This window comes from Zonotrichia albicollis, chromosome 14 (genome assembly GCF_047830755.1).
Source record: "Zonotrichia albicollis isolate bZonAlb1 chromosome 14, bZonAlb1.hap1, whole genome shotgun sequence".
NCBI classification, from domain to species: domain Eukaryota; kingdom Metazoa; phylum Chordata; class Aves; order Passeriformes; family Passerellidae; genus Zonotrichia; species Zonotrichia albicollis.
In genome coordinates this window covers 16,726,786-16,750,594 of record NC_133832.1, presented here as the reverse complement: position 1 = coordinate 16,750,594, position 23,809 = coordinate 16,726,786, and the positions used below count along the sequence as shown (strand labels likewise).

Here is a 23,809-nt window from a genome sequence, read left to right as displayed (position 1 = left end):
CAAATCAGAAAGAAGTCAGACACTATTTACTTTATATAATTACAACAATAAACACACTTCCCTGTCTGTATCTGCCAGAATGCAGAGTTTTGTTTTGCACTGAAAAGGAGAAAACTGTCTTCTTTGTTTTGACTGACCTTTCTGCAGTATTGAAGTTTCTCTGCCTCAGCTGTGAAATAAAAGCCAGACAGCCCCAGCAGCCACCAGCCCACACCCAGTACCTCACCTTTACCTGCAGAGTTCTGCTGCAGCTCTTCCTCATTTTCTCTCTGATTTATTGCCTTTAATTGTGGGCAGTTGAAACCTGAGGAAAGAAAAACATAGCTGATGATCAGGATGTGAATCACTTTTAAGTGCACCTGTCAGCCCAATAAAAAGCTGCACCAAACAGATCTGACATTTCAGAGCAAGCCCTGCACACCTCTGGGAGGCTCTGCTTGCTCAAGCACCCCTGACCTGTCACAGCTCTCAAATATTTACTGGGACAGGGCACTGAGAAGGATTTGGGAACTGTCCCTCAGACTGCTGAGGCCTCAGGTGCCATTTTATCCTTCCATTTCAGAAGATTTAAAACACCACTTGCTAATAAAATCTTATGTCAAGAACAGCAACCTTCCTCTTCTTTGATACAGAACAATTAATTACCTGATTATTTGGTCCTTCTGCAGGGTGGAAAAATGAGCCAGCACAGCCATGGGCAGAGTCAGGGATCATCTTCAGGTGAAGAAACTTCTTCAGTCCCTGTATTCAACAGAACATTCAGGAACAAAGCACTGACATTGTCAGAAATCCACACTAAGATTTTGATTTTTTCCCTTCTGACTGCTGGGCATGCAAGGAAAAGCAGCAACAAAACCCAAATGAATTCATTCCTGACTGCTTAATTTCTGCTCTTTGTGCAAAACCTATGAGTTCAGTGGCTCAAAGCCCATTGGAAATCCTCAGTGAAGGGTTCATTTAATAGCACATGTTCTTCTTCAGCTTTTTAATCTGTTACTGATGGTGCAATTCAAGTATTCTAAAAAGAGAGGGAATTTAGGAGAGCAGAGTTTTTAGCATTTAATTCTGCAAGCTGTTATTACATAATTAAAAAGACAAAAACCTACCTGGTTATTCCCAAAATATGTGAGGAGTTTTTTGTTCTCTTGAAGGAAAAAAAAATTTCAAAGGAATGTCAGTATCAGATTTGATAATTATTTTAGAAATAAGCAAAACAAACACAAATACATTACCTGTGAGTTTAAAGGGTTAAATCAAACCCAATGTTCTCTCCTCAGCAGTCTGATAAATACACCTGCAGTAACCTGTTTACTTGAAATGTGATTACATATTAATTAGTGAACAATGCAATCAAAAATATCAGGTGAATTTACAGAGAATTTATGGGCCTTTCCTAAACACCATAAATGAAAAGGAAACTCCAAAAATTCTGGAGTGCAAGAGATGCGTTTTATTGTATGCCCGTTACGATGAGTAACACATTTAGAAATAATAATCCCACAGAACAGTGACAATCTTATTTTACAGCGTGTACATCATTTTTTACAGCCACATAAAACACTTATTTGTCTAAGAGATTTCCCAAATTTTAACTTTCTGAAGTTTAGAAATATAAAAAAAATTTATTCTCAAGGAACTGATTCTCATCTGGTGCAAAAACAAAATATGAACATTATCTGGAACACAAAGCCACAATATAGCATGAAGTTACAATTTCTCATGTGAACAGCTGTGTGCAAACATGAAGCAACTAAAAAAAGTAAAAAATACACATTATATGCATAACATTTATGACCAGGTTTTTCATTAATTAGCCCTAGACCAGCTCGTTATATAAGCGCCATTGGATTTGCAGCATGCTAACACAAAGCATTTTTAAAGGGATGCATATTTTAAATGTATACACTGTAAACTCAAGATCCACCTCCAAACTCTAGTGGCAGCAGGTTTTTCTGGTTAAATACTGCATATATACTTTCTTACAGATTGAAAATGCATGTTTATAGCATGGTATAGATCTTTTTTTAAAAGAATCGATTAAAAGGTGCAATTTTATGTCTATATGGAAAATTTCATATTAGGAGGTAGGACAGTAACTGTCATACCTGTTAAGAACACTGCCCTAACGAACCTCTAAGTACTTTGAATTTTTAATTAAAAAACCCCTACAGTTTTCAACTGTTTTTAATATTCTTTTTAGAGAAGACTTTAAAGTAGCGAGGAAAAAAATTAGTGTTGAGTGACAACACTATGAGCTGCATCCATTTTTATCCTTTAAAAAAAAAGTCAAATTCAAAGTTAATTTTGTTATATGTGCCATACTGAACAACATTCAACTGTAGTTTCAGATAAAAAAGGGAAATTATATACATATACATCTTTAACCCTAGCACCAGAACACCACCTCTGAGACCATAACATAATGCTCTATTTTAAACATCATATCCTGCAATAAAATAGGTTAGCAGCTTTGAAAACCAGTAAAAAAATGCTTCTTGGACCTAAACTAATAAAGGAAACCAAAAAGTTTCCCTATGAAATGTTTAAAAACAAAAACCAAACCAAACCGAACAAGGGACACCACCCCCCCAGATCATTTTGCCAGTTCTGGAATTCAATTTCTAGGCACAATTGAAAACGTTGTGATGAAGTGTCTGACTACAACTCCCCGTTCCAAACTGCTCAAGAAGTGAAGAGGGGGCTCCTTGCAAACCCTCTGTAGCTCAGCCCACCAGGGATCTGTTTCCATACTGGAGACACGTTGGGACTGACAGAATGGGCCACACAACCAGCTCTGCCCTGTCCTCTAGACTCAGCAATGGCAAATACTGTTCACTTGGAGACATTCATCCATCTTTCTGCAAATTTAAGACATTCATCCATCCTCTGCATTCTCTAGTGCTCTTTATGTTCTGATCAGCAACAATCATAGGGCTATGAGTTCCCCTGCCAACCCTAATACTTTTTAAGACTTTTAATACAAAGAATGTAAAGTTATGGTTTAATATCAAGCTTTGAAACCAGGAGAAACAGTTCGTGAGATTTATTTTTTTCCCCAATTAGCATACGACAGTTCCTACACGGCTTCCTGCTGGAGCTCACCTATCACAGGATGGCCTCTTTGTGGTGCCTCATGATGTGCTGATTTTTCTCGGAGGGCCTGCGGAAGCCCTTTTTGCAGAACTCACACCTGTGGGGGTAGTCTTTGGTGTGGATGGAGATGACGTGGCGCTTAAAGCCCGACGCGTCCGTGGTGCTGTACTCACAGTACTGGCACTGGTACACCTTCCTGCCACTGTGGGTCTTCATGTGCTTCTTCAGTTCGTTCTGCTGCCTGAAGCCCCTTTTACACCGTTTGCATTTAAAAGGCAGGTCCTTGGTGTGCACGGAGAGGATGTGCCCACTGAGCACAAAGGGGTCGGAGGTTTTGAAGTCACAGTGCCTACACTGGTGGATCTTTTTCCCTTTATGGGTCTCGCTATGCTTCTTGAGCTCCGAGGGCCGGTGGAAGCCTTTCTCGCACACCTCACACTTGTGGGGAAAATCCTTGGTGTGCACTGAAATGATGTGTCGCTTCAGGTCGCTGGAGTTGGTGCTCTTGTGGTCACAGTGGGGACACTGGTGAGTCTTATGGCCTTGGAAGAGCTCGGTGTGCTGCTGCAGCTCCTTCTCGTCGGCGAAGGCCTGGGGACAGTGCTCACATTTAAAGGGCAGGTCGGTGCCGTGTTTGGTTTTGATGTGAGTTTTCAGGTTGGACTGGTCAGCACACCTGAACACGCAGTGCTGACACTGGTATGGCTTTTCCCCCGTGTGGGTCCTCATGTGCTTTTTCAGCTCCGAGGGGTGGCGGAAGCCCTTCCCGCACTCCACGCACACATGAGGGAAGTTCTTGCTATGGACTGCCAGCAGGTGCCTGTTGAGCAGCCCCTGCTCTGCACTCTCATAGTCACAATATTTGCACTTGTGCAGCTTGGGCTCCTTGTCCCTCAGGATGAGTTTATTGGAACTCAACGGGCTCGCCTCTCTGTATCTTCTCGTGTACTCTGTAAACTCGTGCGTTTTATCAACTTTATTTATAAGTTTATGGCTTTCCAGATGATTGTGGAAACTTACTTTTTTGTTAGTTGTAAAGTCACAGTCTGTACACTGGTATTTCTTCTTGATCATATGATCGGGATGGTTCTTCATATGCCTTTTCAAGAATCCTCTGGATTTAAATTTTTTCCCACAAATATGACAAGGGTAAACTGTTAAGGGCTGTCCATCAGGACCTATTATAACAGCTGTTTTTGAACAAACAAAAACAAGTTATGAAGGAAACACATTTACTGATTAAGAAGTTTTAAATCAGCCAAGTGCTGTTCAGATTCATGCACTTACACTTGCAGCAGAGAGAGAGTGGCTCAGTAGTTTAAAAACAACCAATCCACAGCACCTATAGTTTATATAGTTCTGTTTTAGAAACTGCTCAAACAGATCAGGAATATCACATGTGCACTGAATATAGCCATGGGTACTTTTTAATAGCTTGCAACATTCCAATGAATTGCATCAGCCCTGGGTGTACTGACTCTGAATAGCAAAATATGACATTTTCTAGGCACAGAACTGGAGGGGGGAAGGACACAGGAAATACGCAAATCATCATGTATAGCTTTTAATTCTGCATCAGCTTAAAAAAGAGAAAAGGAATAGGACAGGAGTCAGTGGCACTCCGTGACAATACCGTAACCATCCAGTGTTTACCTGTTTGCCATTGCCTGGCCTCTCCTCTCCTCCTTTTCTTGGTTTTTTGTTTGAGCACTCTATTAGTGCTAATGCTATCACAAATCTGCAGGTACTGTGTTGCATTACCGTTTTTGTTTTCTAATCGTGTATCCAAGTTATTTCCTAGAAACAAAAATTAAGACACCATAAAAAACCTTAAGCAACTTGTTTCTTTGGGACTGACGACTGGACTTGCACAGCAGCATTATCTACTTCTTAAAAACAAGCACTGCCCATTCCTCTATCACAAGATACATTAAAAAGAAGCGTGCTAATGAGAACCACTATCTATCTTTCCGGGCAAAAGTCAAGGCTGTGATTGTTTAAACACTGATTCATTTCTAATTATATTCCCTGATTTTTATTTAACTTGTTTTCACTTCATACAACTGCATTATCTCTTTTCTGTCTGCAAAACTACATTAAAAACTTGGCAGTGCCTCCCAACTTCCCCACCCCCTCTGAAGGCCTACAGACATCTAGAATTGTTTTCATTCAAAACAACAGAGAAAGACTGTGGAGTCCTTCAATATCTAACTTATGGCTCATTCTTTGCATCTCTGATTAGGAGCACTGACACAGAAATATCTGTTTTCTCAAAGACAGTTTTAGTTTAAATGCTGTTAAAAGTTCTCACCTGCCGCTTGACCATCTTCGTATCTTCGGGGAAGCCTTCTTTCATCTCCTGCAGAAAATGGTATTTTAGTCATTATACAATAATATTCTTTTTAAAGATGCTGCTTTTGAAAGCCTGATAATGAGAGAAAACTAGCTTAGCTAATAAGTAACAGGTTAACCATCCAAGTGGGATGTGTGATCATGAGCCTCAGGAACCAGAATCCCATCTCTGGGAGGAGTTAATATCCACCCCATCTGTGTGTGCATGCTTACCCTGCTGCCTCTCCTGCTTTCCATTATTAATATTGTTGTTTCTGCAAACTTTTAACCTCATCTATCCCCTCAGATAGCAATGCAGAGGTTATCTGAAATGCACACTTTGCTCCTGAGATGGAAGCACTTTATCTGCCTGGAGTAGGAGGCAGATAAGAGGACTTGGCCCTTATCAGCCTCTCAGCACAATGGAGTTTTGGAGATGCACAAGGGATACCTCAGGAGCACATTCCTCATTTTGCACTGAAGTATTTGCTGCTATGTGCCAAAGCTCCGTGGTTCTGAAGCACTTGAGCAGCCCAGCTGTTGGGCTCTTACCAAGGAATTTTCACCAAATTCCACACCAAGGAATTTTCACTAACTTGCTCAATTAATTGTAACAGAAAATATGGATAACTTGATACCCTCTTAACAAAATTTAACACACCAAAAAACCAAGGAAATTATACAAAACAATAGACAGAACTCACAATATACTAAGACAGTATTTGAAAACAAATCAGTTTTTTGTTTCTCACCTGGAGGACTAACAGGCTTAAAACATGTCTATAAACTGAAATTATTAGGAACATATTTACATATTTATTCCTACTATTCCCTTTTTACAATCCTTCCCCCTTCCCCCTCCTAATCTAAAATACTTAAGGCTTTTCTTGTTTAAGATCTTCAAACCCCACATGCTCTGTACATCTGAGCTGGGATCTGACACAAAATCAAACTTCTCCTAACAAGCTTTCTTTTCTACTCCATGAAAGCCAACCCACAGCAATCCCTGGATAGCAGAGATCAGGAGCTGCTTCCAAACCCCAAGAACAAGGTGAGGCCATCCCAGAGATGCTGGCAGCTGCACGAGGGAGGAGGTCAGGGCAGGGATTTTCAGGAAAGAAGCACAGGCTCCTACCGTAAGCAGCAGCCCAAGCAACGGGGACAAACGTTTTATTCACGCCCGAGTCCTCAAGCTGGGTGTCTGGAAGGGATGTGGCTTCTTCTTCCCCTACAATAACTTCCATATAAACTTCATCTGCTATTTCAGCACAGCCTGGATGAAGGGAGGAGAATAAAGCTTTAATTTTATTCTGTCTTTCCAAATTTTTCCTTATTTAATTTGCTCTCGCTCTCATTGATAGCCATTATAAATTAATTTTCTTCCTTTGGCATTTAGGGGATCATTGCTTATTCAGATATTCCTTAAAGAGAGAAAACATTTATCAATAAATACTAATCCAAAATAAATGCCCAGAAAATTTCCAATAGACAAACTCATGAACTTGCAACTGATGACATTTGCCACTTTTTCAGAACGTTGCTTAATTCACAGTAGGAAAATAAAAAAATAAGAAGTTTGACTAACCTCATTAACTTCATCCACAGACATGTGAAACTTAATATAAATAATTAAATTACTGCACACAGTATGCACAAAGTGCATTATCCACATCACTTTAAAGTAACTATAGCCTGCTATAGGGAAGATGAGCTTAGTTTACTACTACTTCAGGCTGAACAATCCTTCAGAAAATAATTTAAAATGTCCTTGAGAATGATGGTTATATGGGTGTACAAACAGTATGAGAAACAAAAATGTTTCTTATTATGCTTACTAATATCTTCATCTTCCTGAGAAGAGTCCTTAACAGCCATGTAAACCATTTTTTCTCGCTGCACTCTCCCAACACCTCCTTGTTCAATGACTCCAGCTACAGAATGGCCATTGTGAAAGTCACTCTCAGTGACAATTTCTGTCCCACCTCGAACAAAAAGAAGTTACACACATTAAGTCAATGTGAACAAAGCCCCTGGTAAGATTCATGTCAGATCCAAGGATTTTGTTGACTGGCTGGGACCCCCTCCCTGAGAGCAGCTCAGGAACAGCCCTGCTGGGAATTCCTGCTCAGCCATCAGAGATTCTGCCTCTCCCTGCTGCTGCATGAGCAGTCTGTCCCTTCTGTCCCTCTGTCCCTGCAGACTGAGAGCCCATCCCCAGAGGAACAAAGTGCATTTGGGAAGGGACCACACTGATCCAGAGGTTTCAGCTCCAAGAACAGCCAAGAGGGGGATTCTGTGAGTTTTGAGTTGTGCATCCCCTCAGAGCGCAGGGATTGCTGGTCTATCCGTGGGGAAAGGGAACTGCAGAGATTTCTGAGTCCCCTGGCTCACCTGCAGCCCCAGAATTCCTCCCCTCTCCCTGCAAAGGCCACCAAAGGCTCCCACCCACAAAAGGGATCCGCTCCAGAGGCTCTGCTGTGCTGACACACTTGTGCCTTGCAAAGTCACAGAAAAGCAGCAGCTGAAAAAACAGCTGCAGACACACAACCACTTCTACATTTGGGCTTTGGCTGCCTGAAAATAGCCCAGCTAATCAAAAAAGAACTTGAGCCTAATCCACACCCAGCATTTGTGCATCTGGGCAGCCTCCACAAATGTCACGTTCTACAGAACACTCCAGTCACTGCCTTATGTGCAATGAAGAACAAACACAAAGACCCTGAAACCCTTCACACTACCGAAAGAATAAACAGGATTTCAAAGTACCTATTTCAACATCATCTTCAGCTTCAGCTTTAAATATGTAGACTTTGATAACTTCTGAACCAAAGCCATCATCTTTAGCAACATCATCATTTGCCACCTCCGTACTGATCTTCAAGGGAGTGCTTCCTATATGGTCCAATTTCTCTCCAACATCATCCACTGCAAAGAAAAGAGAATAATAATGAGCTTCAAACACATTTTTAGAAGTCAAAGTAATCAGCAGCATGATTTTCTCCACTATTCTCCCCATGCACAGGAAAGGTTTGTATTCATAAGTGGCCTTTAAAAGCAGCTCATCTCAAGAAACTGAAGAGATTCCAGAATTCAGTATTTTATTGCAGCTCAGGAAACACAGCAGGAATTACAGAATAAAGGACACAAGAGGGAGCTTGTCATCAAAGGGAATGAGGTAACTGGTTATGGCTGAAACTATTACTCTTAGAAAGCAAAAATTTATCAATAATTAAAATTAAAGATCTATACAAAAGCATTAAAAATTAACCCAGAATTGCCTGTTACAGTCTAAGAGTTTTCAGAAGTTTCACTCTGATGCATAGTGACTAAAATTTAGTGGCTGAATCTCTTGAGGAGTGTGATGAGTGGAGTATATTCCCAGCTAAAGAAGTATACATCTGACTGTATCTTCTTCCTCAAAGAAATGATGATTTTATCCACTTTATCACTTGCAAACACACACATAATGAAGATTAATGCATGATATACAGCTGATTAAAAGATGCAGTGACAATAAATCCAAACACTACTATGAGAGATTGACTTCTCATTCTTTACACACCTCACTTGCTGATTATTTGCTTGATACATTCAAAATACTCATTTAATTTCTAAGGAAAAAAAAATACATCCAAACTATTAAAAGCAACATATTTTGGTAAAAAAGGCATTCACGGAGATGACCATAGATACACCTCACATTGCCAGCCCTGAGGGTACCAAACTCAGCATGTCCCTGACACATGTACTGACACACTTCTCACTGAGGATAAATTTAGCTCCTGTGCAGATGGTCAACACAAACCTGTGCAGCGCTGAACACCCACTGAAGTCCTCTAAATAGAGGAGAATCCCACAAAATGTAGACAAAATCTGAATGAAACACATTCCAGGGAAACAGCATCTTACTGCACACAAAACATTAAAGTATGAGTGCCCTAAGCAAAGAAAAACTCCTGAAAATGAACACTGAGGTGACAGCAGAGCTGCCTGACCCCATGGGGACACCAAGGCCCTGATCCCTGGCTTACCTGGGAGGGCACACCTGCAGTGTCCCCAGCCCCCTCCCTGCTGGGGCTTCTGCTCCCAAGAGCTGCTTTAACCCCTTGAGCACTGGGCTAAACTGGAGTCCCAGTCCCTGGGGTGGGAAGGGGAAGGGGCCTCTCCTGCAGCAGGGCAGGGGGATCCACCCCAGCAATCCCACACACACCCACCCAGCCCACAGCACTGCAAACCTCACTGCTGCTCACAAATCCTGGCCTGCACCAGCTGAGTACAGCAGTTACTGAGGACAGAACTGAATAAAATGCAGGCAAGTACAAGTAAATATCTGGTTTTGGTTTAGAACCTCTGTGAAGTCTGTACTTTGGTGAAAATTAATGTTCTGAGGGGACCCAGAAAATTAATGTTTGGAGGGGACCCACAAGGATCATCAAGTCCAACTCTTAAGTGAATGATCCATATGGGGATTGATCCCACAACCTTGCTGTTATCAGCACCACCACACTCTATAACCTGAAACATCTAAGGAAAACATTTCTAAATGCTGGTTTGGCTGTTTGGTGGGGCTTGGGGTTTTTTTGGTAACTAACAGATTAATTTCATTGCTGAAGAAGTATCCAACATGGATCAGGAAAAAAAAAATCCTCAGGAAGAGAAATTTTGCTTTTTTAATTAAAAAACTCTATAAATATCTACTGAAATCAATGCTAGGAACATCAACACCTTAATGAGTGAAGCCTGCCACGTGCAGCCTGCTGTTTGTGTGACCTGGCAGGACACTGGGAGCCCTCAGAGCACAGACACAGAGAGAGCCACAACAGAGAACCTGAATATTCCTCTGACACTCGACTTTCCCAGCACCAGGTCATTAAACCCTTTTATTTCTCCTGGGGGAGTGTTACTGCACCTGCTAATTGACATTTTTTAAGCTGCCAGAATGGGGTTGTCAGCAGACAGAAAAGTGGGGATGCTGAAACTCCCTTATCTTGGAATAAATATTTCCATACATTTAATAGCATGTATTTATTAAAGACTTTTTTTCTGCAAGGCTTTTAAAGTTTATCCAAGTCTCTTATGCATGTTTTGGAAAATGATAAATGTAAGTTTAATTAGATACAATGACCATTTCCACTGCATGTGTGAGTGTTGGAAGGACTGGAGGTAATCCCCAGTACAAAGAGGGATTATATACCCAGCTCTGTGACTGCCAAAAAGAGAATTTCAAAGCTCACAAACCTGCCAATTTAGAACTGGGAGGTGAAAATAAAGTTCTTTTCAAACCTGCAGCTCCAGCAACACCATTTTTTTTTTCTAAACTCACATATTTTATAAACACAACACATTACCAGTGTAATAGAAATGAAGTTACTCAACAACAGCAATTTCCTGCTGAACAGGGGGGTCACCACATGTGTGACAGGAAATTTTCTTTATGGAAGAATTTCCAACTATTTAACTAATATTATCTGACAGTGACTGTTCACCACTATGGGGCTGGTGAAATAATTAAATAATGAAATAAGAACAAGTCCCACAATCTTAGATAGTTACCAGAACAGCAACTGCAATGCAATAAACATTACATGAAAGAAAAAAATGAGGAATTTTTCAACTTTTGTAAGAATGTTTTCAGCAAAAGAAAACTCCAAAACCTCAATATAGCATGTACACACACACACACTGTGTTTTAATATTGCTTGTAAAGCCCTCATATCTTCAATATCCTTTAAAAATAGAGAGTCCTGTTTTAGAGGGGCAAACTCAGAACAGTATTTTTAACATTTGTGGTTTCTTCTACATCATTAACCATCCTGTGTATTCTCAAAAAAATTCAGTCTTTACAATTTAAGCTAAAGAAATGGAAACCTATCAGGAAGTTTGTGTATCCAGGTCCTCTGGGATCACTTTTCTAAAACAGCAAATGTGCAATATAGCAAAATTTGGAAAATATCATCTGGGCTGAGAAAATGACATCAATACAGACTGTTATTTGTAAGATGTTGCTTTTTGTTTCAAATCCAAGAAAACACATTGAGTTGGCAATTTCTTTTGCTTAAAGTCCTGTCTTATCTGAAGTTAATCTCATGGCCTCCATCTACCTTTTAAACAGATTTAAGTAAAACAACACAGCAGGACAAGTAATCTTTGTCAGGTTCCAAAATATTATTGTTTTTTAGAACAGCTCATGAAAATATTCTGTTGTTTAAGTAAGATGCCTTCAATCATTGCCAACCCATCAGTGCTAAATTCTGTGCTGCTTTCCCCAGGGATGGCTCAGGGGAACAGGGACTGCTTGATTCCTTTCTGTCAATGGAATATCAAAGTGTCTTCCAGCTCTGACTCACCCACCAGAAGCACTACATGTTATTATCTGGTCCCTTAAAATAAACTGAAACAACACAACAGAGAACCTCCATAAATAGATGCTGAATTCTCCTGAGTGAACAAGCCTTAAAGGAAAACTCAGCACACTCCCAGTGTTAAACTTACCTGCTGGGCTGTTTTCAGGTGTGTGATGTCCAGATTCACCGTGGATTGCCAGCTCCCAATCCATGTGATGCCTCACATGCACTATGCTGGTGATGCCACAGCCACCAGAGCAGCAACACGAGGGCAAGGTAAGTCCCACAAGGCTTTGACAATCCTCCGGGTTTTTCTAATGCCTGATCTACTTAAGTCCCATAGGTTCAAATAGAGGAGTAGGAATCCTAAAATGTTTAGCAAACGAGGCAACAGTGTAAGACACTACAAAGGAGGTGTTGGTGGCACAGTACCTTAGCCCCGGGCCAGCTCCAGGGTGGGTCAGTGGTGGCTTTGAGGTCACCAGAATAGTGCATGGGGCCGGCACGCGGAGCGGGGGCTGGCAACCCGCTGTGGGTCTGAATATCGCAAACCTGAAAAACAAAAGAGGGGAGGCTTCAGCTGCACTGCCCACTGGCCCTGCAGCACAGCTTGTGCTGCTCACCAGCTCCCCCTCACTCACAGGGCTGGGGTCAGGGGCCCACCACAGCTTTGGGGTTCAATTCCTCCTTACTGAGGTGTTCGGATGGCTTAAAGCAAAGAATCGTCAACACCCCGTGGTATTCGTGTTGTTAATGTATGAAAAATAAGATTTTTTAAGTCCTTTGCTTATAAAGCTGGTTTGAAAAAGCAGCACAACAGGCTGGGCCAGGGGAGGTGGAGATTGGATACTGGCACAGCTGCCAGGGCAGTGCTGGAGTCCCCATCCCTGGTGGGATTTAAAAGCCATGTGGATGTGGCCCTTGGGGACATGGCCAGTGGTGGCCCTGCAGTGCTGGGAGAATGATTAAAGAGTAGTGATAATCTTCCAATGAAAATTTCCAATCACAAAATCATACACAGATAGTCACACGGCTATCAAGACAAACTTACTATTGTCCAAATAGTATTTGCACAGAAAATGTAATTACCAAAAGTGTATAAAGTATCTACATGGGAATGTCACCTTAAAAATGGTGAAAAATCACCTTCCAGTACAGTCCCTTCCAACCCATCCCATTCTATGGCTCTGTCATTTAAGCTGTAATTCCCAACAAGCATCAGGGAAATTAAAACTCCACAGTCAGTTCCATACCCTAAAATGTCACATTTTGGTAGTTCCCACATGTGTTGAACAGAACAACTCGTGGTACTCCCTAAGGGAGTATCTGGCATTTTATGCAGTCTTCCCTTTTTAGATGCTAAATTTCATTAAAAGACAACTGAGTATTTTGAAATTCTTTAGAACTATCACTTAGGTGTGATTTACATTATAAAAACAGTTCAACAGTCCTATATATACACCCCAAATGAAATATTGTAAAATTCACTTTCTACAATATTGACAGCATTTGACAATTGAATGCATATAAGTAAATAAAAAGTTTTGATCTGCTTGATAAATTGAGGCCTTTATCTATTCTACACAACACATTATCTCCAACAACAAAACAAATTCAAGGGTAATATTTGAGCAATAAAAAAAATTAAAAGCTGTGTAAGAATGATTCATCACTGCTGACGAAAACACAATAGCAGACACTTTGTGGGGTCAGGCTGGAATCTCTAGCACAGCACAGACTCAAAACTTAGGAACACAACAGAGCTCAAAGAGCTCTATCAGTGATCCAGAGGAGGGGATGGATCAGCTTTGCAGGTGCCACTGAGCTGGGAAGCAATGCAGGGAGTCTGCACAGGCTGGATCCTGGGCTGAGGCCACTGGTGGGGGCTCACAGGTGTCAGGTCCTGCCCTGGGGTCACAACAACCCCATGGAAAGCTCCAGGCTGGGGCAGAGGGGCTGAGAAGCTGGAAAAGGCCCTGGGGGTGCTGGTGACAGCAGCAGGACACAAATCCAGGGGTGCCCAGGTGGGCAGGAGGCCAGTGGCACCTGGCTTGGGTCAGGAATGGTGTCCAGGGGATCAGGGCACTGCTGTCCCCTGTGCTGGCACTGCTGGGGCACCTCCAGTGCTGGGGCAGCTCGGGGACATTGAGGGGCTGGAGAGAGTCCAGGGCAGGGAACGGAGCTGGGAAGGGAATGGAGCCCAGGAGGGGCTGAGGGAGCTGGGGAGGGAATGGAGCCCAGGAGGGGCTGAGGGAGCTGGGAAGGGAATGGAGCCCCAGGAGGGGCTGAGGGGGCTGGGAAGGGAATGGAGCCCCAGGAGGGGCTGAGGGGGCTGGGAAGGGAATGGAGCCCCAGGAGGGGCTGAGGGAGCTGGGAAGGGAATGGAGCCCAGGAGGGGCTGAGGGAGCTGGGCAGGGGCTCAGCCTGGAGCAAAGGAGGCTCAGGGGGCCCTTGTGGCTCTGCACAGCTCCTGACAGGAGGGGACAGCCAGGGGGGTTGGGCTCTGCTCCCAGGGAACAGGAACAGCCTCAGGCTGGGCCAGGGTGGGCTCAGGTTGGATGGTGGAAAATTCCTTCATGGAAAGTGTCCAACCCTGGCACAGCTGCCCAGGGCAGTGCTGGAGTCCCCATCCCTGGTGGGACTCTAAAGCCAATGTGGATGTGGCCCCTGGGGACACGGTGAGTGCTGGCCCTGGCAGTGCTGGGAGAACAATTAAACTCAATAATCTTACAGCTCTTTCCCATCCTACACGATTCTATGACTGCCTTAATTTACATAAATGATTACTTAAAACAAACTCCTAGATGAATAATGTAGCTTCCAACTGTGACTATTCAGGCACATCACGATTATACATATATAAAAATTTAATTTGCTGAAAACTAGGTCTCAAAATGGCTTTGAGACATTGTGAAAGCCAAGCTTGAGAACACCTGACAAAACCATGAATGTGTCAGACACTCGTGGGGCCATCAGGTAACTGAAAGCTTCAGATGCTCTGGTCTAAGTGCAGGATCATCAGCATCCATCACTCTCATCTCTCCCAGAAGGAGTCCCAAAGATGACTGTACTTACAATGACAAGGGAATAACCAGTTACAGAATAAACTCCTCCTAAGTACCCTGTCAGAAAGGAGGAATTTGTTCAGTGAAACAACTGAGTGTAAAATGGTGCTTCTTTTGTTACAAAAACACATAGGGTTTTCTTTGTAGCAGGTCTAATTTGCTTTATAGACTCATTTTTGAAGTTCCTTTTTCAAAAACACCTCTTTCTGACTTCTGTTAGTGACACAGTAATGATGGAAAGTTTTAAAAATAATTGCTGTTCATCCTGTACTGAACAAAAACAAATATATTCTGCATAAGGGACATAAATGCTATAAGAGAGGGAAATCATTATAATCATGAATCAGTGATGTCCTCTGTCATAAGATTTTTAATAAATGCAGCTTGTTGTGAACAGACTGACACTTAGACACGCTTGGCATTGACTTTTTTTTAACATATTGCATCTGACTAAATAAAATCTGTTTTGACCTGCTCACATTTCAATAAGTGACTGAAGAATTTAAAAAATCAATTACTTGGAATATATTTTATCAAATTTGTGTAGCAGCAACACAACCACTGGTACCTTGGGTATAATGTAAGCATTGAAGAAACCCCAAGTACCCAAGGTTCTTTCAGTAGCCAACTTCAGCTACTGTCATCAGGATCATATGGAGTTGGATGCTGTGTGAGAACTGCAATGTGTTAATGAGCCAATCCATTAATGAACCTGATCCCTTATTTCCAAGTTCAGCCCAGAAGAGCACAACAGACAATGAAATATCTATAATAATTTTTAGTACACTAAATAAACCACATTTTGTGGACATATTGAGAAAACTTTGAGTTAGAGATCTTAAGAAAGTATTTCTTAGTGAAGTCTCCTGATTAAGCCAAATATATTATTTTTACAGGAATGTGCATAGCATTGTAATACACCTGTGGTGTTTTTTTAGAAAAAGTTGTATATTCCAAATAAATTGAGTGTTTAACTTTTCAAGGTGTTTTTCTTAAATTTCCTGGAATATCCAGTTTCAGAAACACAAACATACACACCCACTCACTCAGCAGCACCAATGTCCTTCTCTCTTGTTGTATCAGTGACTTTGCACCAAAACCCCAAATCCAGAGAGCAGGAATTAAGTGGGCACCAGCCTATCCCCTGAGCGTTCCGAGAGTCCAGTTCCAGGAACTTCTCCCCACCAGGAGCTCCCTCCTGCTTCCATCTCCCTCTGTGCACTTACAAGAAATCATCAGGTAGTCTTCAGAAGTGCTCTTGCCGTCGTCGTCGTCCTCGGTTTTGATGGTGACAGTGGAGCCAGGGACGGTGCCAGCAGCCTGGATCACGGCCTCCGAGTCCGAGTTGGTCACCAGCACCTCCTCGGACACCATGGTGGGCGAGTGGGCGCCGGGCACGGCGTCCTGCACCACGTGCTCCAGGTGTCCCTCGGGGCCCGTGACGAGGTCTGCCACAAACACCTGCTCGGGAACGCGCACGGTCTCCGCCATCAGGTCCGAGGCCAGGACGTGCTCGCCGGTGTCCAGGGCCTCCTCGATGGCCACGTCGGCCTCCAGCACCGAGTCGGGCACGATGACGCCCTCGGTGACGACGTCGGTCTCGGCGATGATGTCGGGGCCCTGCACCACCTCGGCTGCCAGGCCGTGGTCCAGCGTGATCCCGTCGTCCGTGACCACGTCAGAGACCAGGACGGCTTCAGGGACTGACACGACAATGTGGTCTCCATCGATGTGAGCGGTGCCAGCCATCCCAGCCACTAGGGAACAACCGCGAGAAAAATGTTACAATTATTGCACCACTAAGGAATGGAGTTATCACCCAGGCAAGATGGAAAAATCTGTGACGTCCCCACATTTCACCCAATAAACACTGTCCAAAGCAGCCTGTTCTGTACAAGCTGAGATAAACAAAACACACCACTTTCAAGACATCATGTGGAGTTTGTCCCAAAGTCAGGATCTGTCAAAAACTAAAGGCCAGTTTACCATTCAGTCTCTTTCTCTTTAATTCCCAGTTAGAAAACATTTCATTGCAGCAGCCATGTGAACCTTCACAGAATTCCTGCGTGACACTGAAGTGTGCTAACAAACCATTAACTGCTGTTACAATAAAAGGACTCATCCTTTGGACAGCAAGGGCCTTGTAAAAATAAACACTCAGTTTTATGCAATATTTACAGTCACATTTCCAACAACTTGCCACATCACAAGGAGTGGCTGGAGGTAGAAATTTGGTTTTCATTACCAGACTAGACTGGCCAGTCATATTTGCAGACTACTTTTCTAGACATAACACAAAATGCACAGTGAACTATTTTAACACACAAACAGCAGTTTTAATCTTGAAAACACTCAATAAAATGATTCTTATAAAAATTTTTAAAAAATAATAAACATTATTCAGTGTTGTAATTCAAATGAAAATATCTTGGTACAGACATGGTCCTTCCCAATGCCTGAGAAGATCTCCTGGATTTCACTCATTATTTTTAATAGTTAAAATGTTTACCAAAATCTTGCATGATCATAGTGTGAGGCATTTTGGATTCCTGTGTTTGCAATCCAAGACTTCCACCACCTGGATCCATATTCGGCCAAATTCATTCACAAACAACTGCAAAAAAATAAAAAAGAGAATTTATGTTAAACAGTGTTGTGTTGATCAGCTTTACTGATGTGTTACACTGACAAACAGAGAGAAGAATTTACCCAAAAATTCAAGAAAACCATAAGCAACACTTCACAGAATTCACTTTACTGTTTTGGTTTATATTTTTTACCTTAGCATAACAATAATAGATATTTGCAATTGTGCACAAAGTAGCCTCTGCTCTGCCTGTCTACAGACTCATTAACTAATTACCAAGACTGGTGATTCTGGATGTGTGGAGCTACATGAAGAAAGTGGGAAATTGTATTGGGAGTATCAATTTTTCCAATTCTTTCAAAATTTGGATAGATGAGACACTTCAAAACCAATTTTCATGTGTAAGTTTAACTGGGGATGCTGTCTCTGACAAGGTACAGGCACACAAAGCCCCTCCCAGAGCAGGAGAAAGCATTTATCATTTAACAGTGTTCCCATAAAACAGAGAGAGAAGGAGAAAATCAGCATCCCAGCATTGCTACCAAACACTGAAATGTGCAGATTCTGAATTATTTTGCAATTTGCTACAACCCCAAGGACTTTACACAAGTTCTCAGTGCAGACAGAGTGACCCAACAGAATCACCCACGGGATCAGAAAGAGTTCAAAGCTTTCACAGGTGAAAAATCTCAAGCCTAAAAAAATCTCTGTTGCACAAGACTAAAATCTGGTATTGTTCTGCCCTCTTGTATCCAAGAATCCCAGAAAGTGACAGAATCCCAGAGCAAACAAGAAATTTTAGGAGTTGTGGGAGGTGAATGCAGTGAGAGCTCAGAATGGGGCAGAGAGGAGCACAGGGAGTACAAATCTTTCCAGGTAAGTCTCCAAAGCTCTCCTCTTCTAGCACCAACTTTGAATTCAAGAATATGAAAAAGTCAAACATTATCCATGAGGAAAGTTGGCAAGGATTTTACTATTTCAATTCCATTCCAAAATCAATTTTTTTCAGCATTGTAAGGATCACAGAGCAGCTCCAGAGCCCAATGCAATGCTCCATCACTCCCAAATTACCACCACAGCCACCCAAAATTCTCCCTGTAGCTAATGAATCCTCACTTGTATAAAACAGAATGCAGCTCTAGGTCATAAATTACCCATTAAACTATATCAGAATTAAGGCAATATGTAACATTTCCTGACCGCGGGCTTTTCAGAGAATCCTTTTTTCAGAGTAAATGGATATGAAAAATTACCTTAATTTCTATCAATCTGAGATTATGGGAAGAATAGGTTAGAATTTTTTCTTTCTAAATAAGCAACTTATTTTTTGATTAAATAATTAGATGCACAACTATATTATGTATTGTGGCACACAGAAAAATTTAATACAAAGTAGGACCATAATTTGAATTTAAATTTCTGCAGGGAAAGCAAATAACTATTAAAGGAGTATTTTCCTGGTAGTTAACAGGACTAGAAAAAGAACCAAAGTTATGGGATGGCAGCAGCAATCCCTTGAACTTCCCCTGAAATCAGAGATGGAAGATGACACCCAGGCAACAACCCCACTGAAGCTGTACCAACCCTATGAAGAATGTCCCTGTAAACCCTCAGTGCAGACAAAGGACGGACTTGAATCAAGCACACAATCACAGATTTATTTTTGCTATCAACTTTGGCGTCCCAGAGGAACACAGGGGCAGCAGGGTGTTGCGGTGTTGCAATGTCCTGTTTTACCTTCTTCCTTCCCCCTCGCCCCTCGCTGAGTGTGCCCTGTCAATCAGGCTAACATACCAGCAAGGTGTCGTGTGATTGGTCCCTCAGGCCTGAGGGACATTGGCCCGCATAGGTGTCCCTAGTCCCTTGAGACCTTGCCCCTTCACCTGGTTGGTGGCTCACCTGTCCCCTCCCCTTCCCCCGTCCTGAGCTTAAAATGTTAATGAGACCATGTGGCCTTATTCTGTTGGAGGAATTGTCCCAGTGCAGACCTCTGCACCCATGGAATAAACATCTAGATATAACCCTCTAGCAGAATCCACTCCTTCCTTCTCTTCACCATCGCCAGAAGCTCTCTCTCCTGAGGTAAACGGAGTCCTGACAAGCCTGGACTTGCGTCTGTGCCCCGCTGCACTCTCAGCCAAGGTATCTCTGGGGTAAAGCACCACAGTGCTGCCTTTGGCCCAGCAGCGAGGGTCAGAACTGGCCCAGGCACCATCTAACTGGTTATATTGGGATTCATATTCCAATAGCAGGGAAAGCCCTCCGTGCTGCTGCAGAACGAGCCCTGGGGGAGCCCCGGCCCCGCTGGTTCTGCTCTCAGGGTGCAGCAGGGCAGGGGATGCAGCTCCCCATGGCACACATGCAGGCAAATCTTGTTCTTGGGAACAGCACAAAAATGCAGAGCAGTGATTAATTGTGGCTCTTCACAGCTTCCTCCTGTAGTACACGGTGTAACACACCCACAGCAACACAGCCAGACCCAATCAGGGCTTTGGAAAGGCAGAAATCAGGCAGAAAGCCACAATTCCACACCCTGTCACCATCCCAAACTTAGCCCTTCCTCTAACTTGTAGCATCTCAATTCTTCATCTCAATTCCCCTTCTCCTCTGGGTATTTCAAGACAGTGAAAATGTTTTTAGCATCAGCCAATAAAATATTTACTTTACAATATTCCATTAATTTTTTCATTGATTTTTTTTTTTTTGCTTGGCTTAGGAAAGAGCATATTATCATCACATCCCAAAATGAAGTATTTCATGCAACCTACACTGAGACTCCCAGAGCAATGTCTCAAGGCTAAATTTTTAAAATATGTCTGTATTTGGAATGGTTTTGCTTTTCTGAAAAATAGCAGTTCTCTTTCTAATGAGCCTGAGGTTGATTTCAATCTATTTCAGCTCTTTATGCCAAAGCTCTTCCTTACATGGGGCTCAGCTAAGACAAGCAATGAATTTTAGAGTAGAAGGGATACCTGACCTCTCTGACTACAGCTGTAAATTACTTCTGCACATGGCAATTCTAAAATCAAGGGTAATGGCTGGCAGCTTGGAATGACCTAAGGACACGTAACAGCAAAATTCAACTGAAAAACTGGTGGAAGCTCCCAGGATACACTGATCTGCTCTTAGCTTACTCTTCCTAAAGAAAGTACCACAAAATCGCCAGGGATATTTTCATTTTAGAGAAAGCTTAAGAAAACACTCCAAATGCAAAGATATTCAGCAAAGCATTTTAAGGAGGAGGGATAACAACCAATGCTTCAGCACTTCTACCATTCCCAGGAAAAACAGGGTGTCATTGGTGTTCCCAGGGAGACAGGGAAACTCCCAGCCCCGGGGCTGGCTTCCAGGCATTGTTGCCATATTTCCAATGTGTATAACATAAACAACATTTCTATAGAACACCAATTGCAACATACCAATTACAGCTCAAATACCCGCTCTTTATTTATGGAGCTTTAGGAATGCATTTCGTGCGGTCCTGCAAACGTTAAGCATCTCCCCAGTTTAAACACACCTCTATTCACAGTGGGTTCAGGTGGGGTATTTTCACATGAAGCCTAATTGCATGGTCAGCCCTTAATCTCTCCTTTAAAATAGTGGATTTCTTCTAAATAATTTATATCTTGTTTACATGCTCCAAAGGAAAACACAACATCATGTACTGCTGGTGTTTAGGTTATTCACAAGCTGCATATGAGATTTGCATTAAACCAAAAGGACCAGGCTCAGACACACAGCAATGGAACAATAAATAAACTTCTACGCCGTTGAAAAATAGGAACCAGATGCTGCGTAACCATTAAATTTCTTAAAATTCAAGCTGAAGAACAAATAATTATCCTCGCCTGATAACACGGTTTTCCTTTTTTTCTGCCCCTAATTTTAATGCAGCAGCTGACAGAAACGCAATGAGAAACGTCCTGCTTGTGCAGAAATCTTAATTAGAAAACCCCAATTAATAAAATAACGTGCAGGTTAAGGCAGACTCTTGGCAGAGAACAGACCGGGTATGAAAAACCAGCATATCCATTTTAAAGTCCTTTATTGTGTCCACCTAAAAATCACCACGACCACTTACACTCTAAACCCATTTAAAACGCCACAGACAAAACCAGCGAACGAGATTTTGTCTCGCTGACTGAAACGCGCTAAAGCCTCTTAATACAAAAAAATAAAAAATAAAATAGAAAAAATAAATTACATCTACGCGCTGCACCAAATAAAAACTTCCCGTAGTAAAAACCAGGGGCACAGCGGGCCGGCGGTGCCCGGGGCTGGCGGTGCCCGGGGCTGGCGGTGCCCGCTGCCGCCGGCGGCTCCCGGCGCTTCCCTCCCTCCTTCCCTCCCTCCCTCCGCGCGTGCCCGGCGCGGGCGCGCCCGCGGTGCCGCCGGGGCGGGGGGAGGCGGCCAAGGGAGCGCGGGGACAAAGGAGCGGCTGTCCCGCGGCGGTGCGGGCCGGCAGGCGGGGGCAGCGCCGGGATAACGGCGGCCCGGCGGGAATAACCCGGTCCCGGCCGGGATAACGCCGTCCCGCGGCCCTGAGCCGCGGCCTCCCCGCCCCGCCGGCCCGGCCGACATCTTGTGTTCCGCCATTTTCTGCCCGCCCGCGCGGCCCCTCCACCGCCGGGCCCGCCCGCACCACCCGCCCGGCGCGGTACCGGCGGGCCCGGCCGGGGCTCCCCCGCCCGCCAGCCCAGGGACGGCCGCGGCCCGCAGCGACCGCGGCGGCGGCGCCGGAGCGCGGCCTGCGCGGCTCCACCATGCCCGTGCCCGTGCCCCGGCTCACCTGTGCAGGCCCGGGGTGCGCCGGGCCCGCGGGACGCGCCGGGGCCGGGCCGGGCCTGGGCCCGCTCCGCCCGCAGCCTGGGCCGGGCGGCGGCCGCGAGCGCGCGCGGCCCCGCTCCGCTCCCCCCGCACGTCACGCGCGCCCCCGCGCGCCGAGCAGGCGCAGCCGCCGCCGCCCCCTCAGACCCCCCCGCGCCCCCGGCACCGTCAGGGGACCGCGGGGAGACCCCGCTCCTGCCCGGGGCGCCATGGGGGGACCGCGGGGAGACTCGGCTCTCACCCGGGGCACCGTGAGGGGACCGTGGAAGCACCCCGCTCCTGCCCAGGGGACCGCGGGGGGACCCGGCTCCCGCCCCGGGGCACCGTGAGGGGACCTCTGGTCCCACCCGGGGCACCGTCAGACCGGGGAGGCAGCCGGCCCTGGGCAGCGCGCAGGCACCGCGGGGGGAACCCGCTCCCGCCCGGGGCAGTGTGAGGGGCACTGAGGGGAGCTCCCCCACACACCCGCCCCGTGAGCGCTGTGAATAAAACACTGCACATTTAAATAGCTCGGGCAACAGTTTCAGTTCTGTGGGTCTCTTACCAGCGTGAAAACCCGACTTACCTCGTTAAACGTGACAAGTAAATACAGAGTTGAACCAGTTTTTTAATATATACAACTAGTTATGATTTGGACACGAACCTTCTTATAAGAAGCATAGCAACGTGTCTTTGGAAACTTTGCTCTTTGTGACAAGATTGAGAGGCTGCTGTGCAAATCTGAGCAAAGGAGGACGTGGGCAATGCTTGGTGCCTGTTCCGTGTCTTCTATTCCTTAGAGGAATCCAAAACCAGAGCTGTGTTTCCAAGTAAAGTGTAAAGGCAGAAGTGGGTGCCTGGGAAATGTGACCCAAAGCCCTGAGATGCTGAGGGGATTGCTCAGAGCCACCTGAGGGACTGCAGGGCTGCTCCTGTCTGGGGTTTAGAGGGCACCTAAACCGCCTGGGCTCAGGCAGTTGGGTGAGCAAGGTGGGCATCCTGAGATGGGGCAGCCCCAGGGGACCCTACAGACCACAGCTGGAGTGCTGTGTCCGTTCTGGGCTCCTCAGGACAGGAGACACATGGAGCTTCTATAATTCCCAGGAGATTCATCCCCCTTTGCAGAGAACTTGGAGACTTACATTTGACTTTCCTCTCCTTTTTTTTTGTTTTAAAGAGTAAAGCCACATAACACAGCACACACCAAAGTAAATTCAGTAGGAAGGATATCCCAGTCACTTTGTCTAGCTCTAGCAAGAGACAGACATTCTTACAACAAAACAATTTCAAACTGCCCAATGCAATTAAGGAATGAAGGGGAAAATACCTGGAAAAGGTAATGACAAACCTGAACACTGGGGGAAATGGTGAGGGAGACTCAGTTTAGCCAGCTCTGCCCTTGCCAGCACCATGGATATTGACAGCCCTGCCTCATCTGTGCCTCCTACTCCTTTTTGGAGCAGTGCTGGAGTATAAAACTGAACTCTCATTCTGTGGTCACTCTGAGGTTGGTACAACAGAGCTGGATTGAGGTCAACAACCAGCACAGTTTGTCAGATTGTGGCACCACCAAAGCTGAGAAA

The 23,809-nt window shown here is 44.3% G+C and overlaps 1 protein-coding gene across 3 annotated transcripts; it reads right to left on the bottom strand.

Annotated features, from left to right (window-relative positions):
- Positions 1–1,435: 1,435 nt before the first annotated feature.
- Positions 1,436–22,350, bottom strand: ZNF711 (zinc finger protein 711). 3 transcript variants are annotated; one of them, XM_074551834.1, is made up of 9 exons: positions 22,210–22,350; positions 17,343–17,447; positions 16,060–16,590; positions 8,191–8,349; positions 7,260–7,406; positions 6,560–6,697; positions 5,405–5,452; positions 4,747–4,890; positions 1,436–4,283 (listed from the first exon to the last, which is right to left on the bottom strand). In XM_074551834.1, the coding sequence occupies exons 2-9, from the start codon at positions 17,419–17,421 to the stop codon at positions 3,106–3,108; spliced, it is 2,424 nt and encodes an 807-aa protein (XP_074407935.1). In that variant the 5' UTR covers positions 17,422–17,447; positions 22,210–22,350; the 3' UTR covers positions 1,436–3,105. The 3 variants fall into 3 exon arrangements, with proteins under 3 accessions (XP_074407935.1, XP_074407936.1, XP_014123383.1); XM_074551835.1 differs by having other exon boundaries at positions 4,855–4,890; XM_014267908.3 differs by lacking the exons at positions 16,060–16,590; positions 17,343–17,447; positions 22,210–22,350 and adding an exon at positions 11,917–12,194.
- Between the last annotated feature and the right edge of the window lie 1,459 nt (positions 22,351–23,809).

What these genes read in the sequence shown, in the direction of transcription:
- ZNF711 (XM_074551834.1), bottom strand. Translation starts at nt 17,421, where the DNA reads ATGGATCCAGGTGGTGGAAGTCTTGGATTGCAAACACAGGAATCCAAA. An exon ending in CGAAGATGGTCAAGCGGCAG is followed by an intron (nt 4,891 to 5,404) that starts GTGAGAACTTTT and finishes TTTTGTTTCTAG; the next exon opens with GAAATAACTTGGATACACGA. An exon ending in GGCCAGGCAATGGCAAACAG is followed by an intron (nt 4,284 to 4,746) that starts GTAAACACTGGA and finishes GTTCAAAAACAG; the next exon opens with CTGTTATAATAGGTCCTGAT.